The 2,559-nt window shown below is 52.6% G+C and overlaps 1 protein-coding gene across 1 annotated transcript; it reads left to right on the top strand.

Annotated features, from left to right (window-relative positions):
* Positions 1 to 8: 8 nt before the first annotated feature.
* LOC116273115 (golgin subfamily A member 6B-like) lies at positions 9 to 1,961 on the top strand. Its single transcript, XM_031662053.1, has 5 exons — positions 9 to 505; positions 744 to 846; positions 929 to 1,029; positions 1,121 to 1,274; positions 1,361 to 1,961. Exons 1-5 carry the CDS (start codon positions 464 to 466, stop codon positions 1,627 to 1,629), a joined length of 669 nt encoding a protein of 222 aa, XP_031517913.1. The 5' UTR covers positions 9 to 463; the 3' UTR covers positions 1,630 to 1,961.
* Positions 1,962 to 2,559: the final 598 nt, after the last annotated feature.

The raw sequence follows: 2,559 nt of genomic DNA, 5'->3' as shown, positions 1-2,559 counted from the left end.
GGGGAAGAGGAGAGAGCCCCAGGAGGAAGGGGGGACTGTCAGCAGCACAGGATTGAGGGGTTGGAAGAGACCTTTAGAAGAGCTGGTCATTATGCCAACCGGGTGTCTGCACTAAGCTCGGCATGAATATGGTGACCTCCTGGGAGCAGGGGGCCACCAGGTTGCCTAAGGATGAGTGAACTGGCCCAGATCAGAAAGGGAGCAGTTCAGAACTCTGGCACCGACTGGTAGCAGGACTGTGCCTGGGCAATATAGCAAGATCTTGGTTCTTAAAAGGAAAAATAAAGAACAGCAGCTCCTTCCCCTCTGGGGAGGGGCTGTCTCAGGGTTACACAGTGAGGGTGGGGAGAGGTGGGCCCACAGTACCTCCCTTGTTGGGTTGTCTGAGGACCCCTCTGGCCACCTCCCCACAGGAGATGAAGGAGGACATCTAGACAGTGAGGAGGAGGAGGCACCTCGGCCCATGCCACACATCCCAGAGGACCTGGAGTGCCAGGAGGCCATGGTGAGTCTGACTGTCCCTGCTCCACTTTGCCACCTTCCTCTGTGGTCCCTGGAAGGAGCCAGAGGCATGGGCCCCGCCCCAGGGACTGGGGATGAGTCTGTGTGTGGGGAGACCTACTGGGCCCTGCAGGGGGCCATGGAGAAACTGAAGATGAGTGCCTCCTGGCATGGGCCAAGAAAAGTGGGGGCGGGGCAGGATAGGTCACTCCCGAGGTGTGACCCCATTATTTTGGCTCCAGAGCAGCTTTACGGACCTCCCGAAGGAGAAGGCGGACAGGAAGGAGCAGGTGGAAAGACTAGAGCTTGGATTCATCCAGCTCTCTGGAGCGACAGAGGGCATGAGTGAGCAGGAGGCCAGGGCATGGCAGGGGGAGCTGCAGGGCCGTCGGAGGGGCCCCAGTGTCTGAGCCCTGTCCTCTCGCAGGAGAGTACATCACCGAATATGAGAGCCAGGGGGCAGTGCCAAACACTCGGCACCAGGAGAAGGAGGACGTCATGGGTCTGGCTCAGAACGAGGAGATGAAGGTAGAGGGCGTGCAACGTCTCTGCAGGGGTGGGGGTGGGCGTGGGATGTGAAGCCAGCTCAGGCGTGGCAGCTGAGCACCCCTCCTTGCAGGTGAAGCTGCTGGAGCTGCAGAAGCTGGTGTTGCCGCTTGTGTGCAACCACGAGGGGCATGACAAATTCCCTCCCGCTGCCCAGAACCGTGGTGATGAGCCCGCTCCAGGGGCCCCAGCCCCCCAGGAGCTTGGGGCTGCGGAGGAGCAGGGTGGTGAGTAGAGCCCTCAGGCGGGGTGGGCAGGCAGGAGCAGGGGAGGCTCGCACTGTGCTCAGACCCCCGCCTCCCTCTCTCCGAAGATGTTTGTGAGGTGAGCCTGGCCGACAGCGTGGAGCCTGCAGCGGGAGAGGCCAGGGAGGGTTCTCCCCGTGGCAACCCCACCGCAGAGAAGATCGTGCAGCTGCTTCCTGTAATGCAGGACACCCAGGAGCACCCAGGCTTGGCCAGCAAACCCTGCGTCCCTTTCTTTTACCGGGCAGCTGAGAACAGGGAGATCAAACATCATCATCATCTGAGAGCTGGTCAAGAAATTGAAAAAAACAACAACAACAAAAAGTTATGGGGTTAATCCCCTACACAATTCATTTACTTCATTTGAATGTCACAGCCCTTCATGTTTATTTGTGTTTCTAATTTACAGTTTAAATTTATTTATAAAAAGTTAAGGGAGAAGGATCTTTGGCTGATATTCACTCTGGCATCCTTTAGCATTTTTCTTTTTACTTTGATAATTGTAGGTCTTTAGCGTGCATATCAAGTTTGCCCTCAGGTGGTGGGAGTTCAAACACACAAAGACCCACTATTTGCACAAAACTATTCTTGCTGGTTTGGAATAGGCTGCCATGCTTTTTTTAATGTTATTGCAGCATGTATATTCATTACAGAATTCAGATAAAATTCGCTTGTGTTCTGCTATTATGTTTGATCGAATCCTAATCACAGTGAGCTCTTCATTAGCTCAATATGTGGTTTGCCCTCAAGTGCGCACCGTTTCTTACTTTGTAATATGCCCCTGTGAGTACTGACATTTAGAGTTGTTTAAAGGCCGAGAACTGGAAACAGCCTTTCCCCTATTTTCTGTGTATTGGGGATAGGAGTAATAATATTTTGGGGAGCTTTTTAAATCTCACAGAAGATGAAAGTGGCCTGCTCTGGCAGGTGTGTGCAGGATGGAGTGTGATTCATTTGTTCTGGTGCCAGGAATGAGCGCGGTACTATGGTAGTTCCCTTAGGATTTGTATGTGCTCTGGGCTGATGAAGATATCGCAGCATGAGCTGCAGCAGTTGGACTCTTTCTCAATGACCTAAAAGGGATTATTTCTGAGGAATGAAAGGCTCCCGTCATTCACTGTGGATGTGGAAAACCTTTTCTAGCTTAGAGCCTTCATATCCACAATACATTTTAAAGTCTGAGTTCATGTTACCTGTTTTAATCACATGACGACATGTCCCAGTACACAAAAGGGCACTGCTTGGCATTCTTCTTAATGTATTTAGT

This window comes from Papio anubis, unplaced genomic scaffold (assembly GCF_008728515.1).
Source record: "Papio anubis isolate 15944 unplaced genomic scaffold, Panubis1.0 scaffold3692, whole genome shotgun sequence".
Lineage (NCBI taxonomy): Eukaryota > Metazoa > Chordata > Mammalia > Primates > Cercopithecidae > Papio > Papio anubis.
Note: the sequence above shows the minus strand (reverse complement) of the source record. Positions and strands in the feature narration are given on the sequence as shown.

Coding starts and splice junctions, on each gene's coding strand:
- LOC116273115 (XM_031662053.1), top strand. CDS start 464: ATGCCACACATCCCAGAGGACCTGGAGTGCCAGGAGGCCATG. Junction 1,030..1,120: donor CTCAGAACGAGGAGATGAAG/GTAGAGGGCGTG, acceptor CCCTCCTTGCAG/GTGAAGCTGCTGGAGCTGCA. Junction 1,275..1,360: donor GGCTGCGGAGGAGCAGGGTG/GTGAGTAGAGCC, acceptor CTCTCTCCGAAG/ATGTTTGTGAGGTGAGCCTG.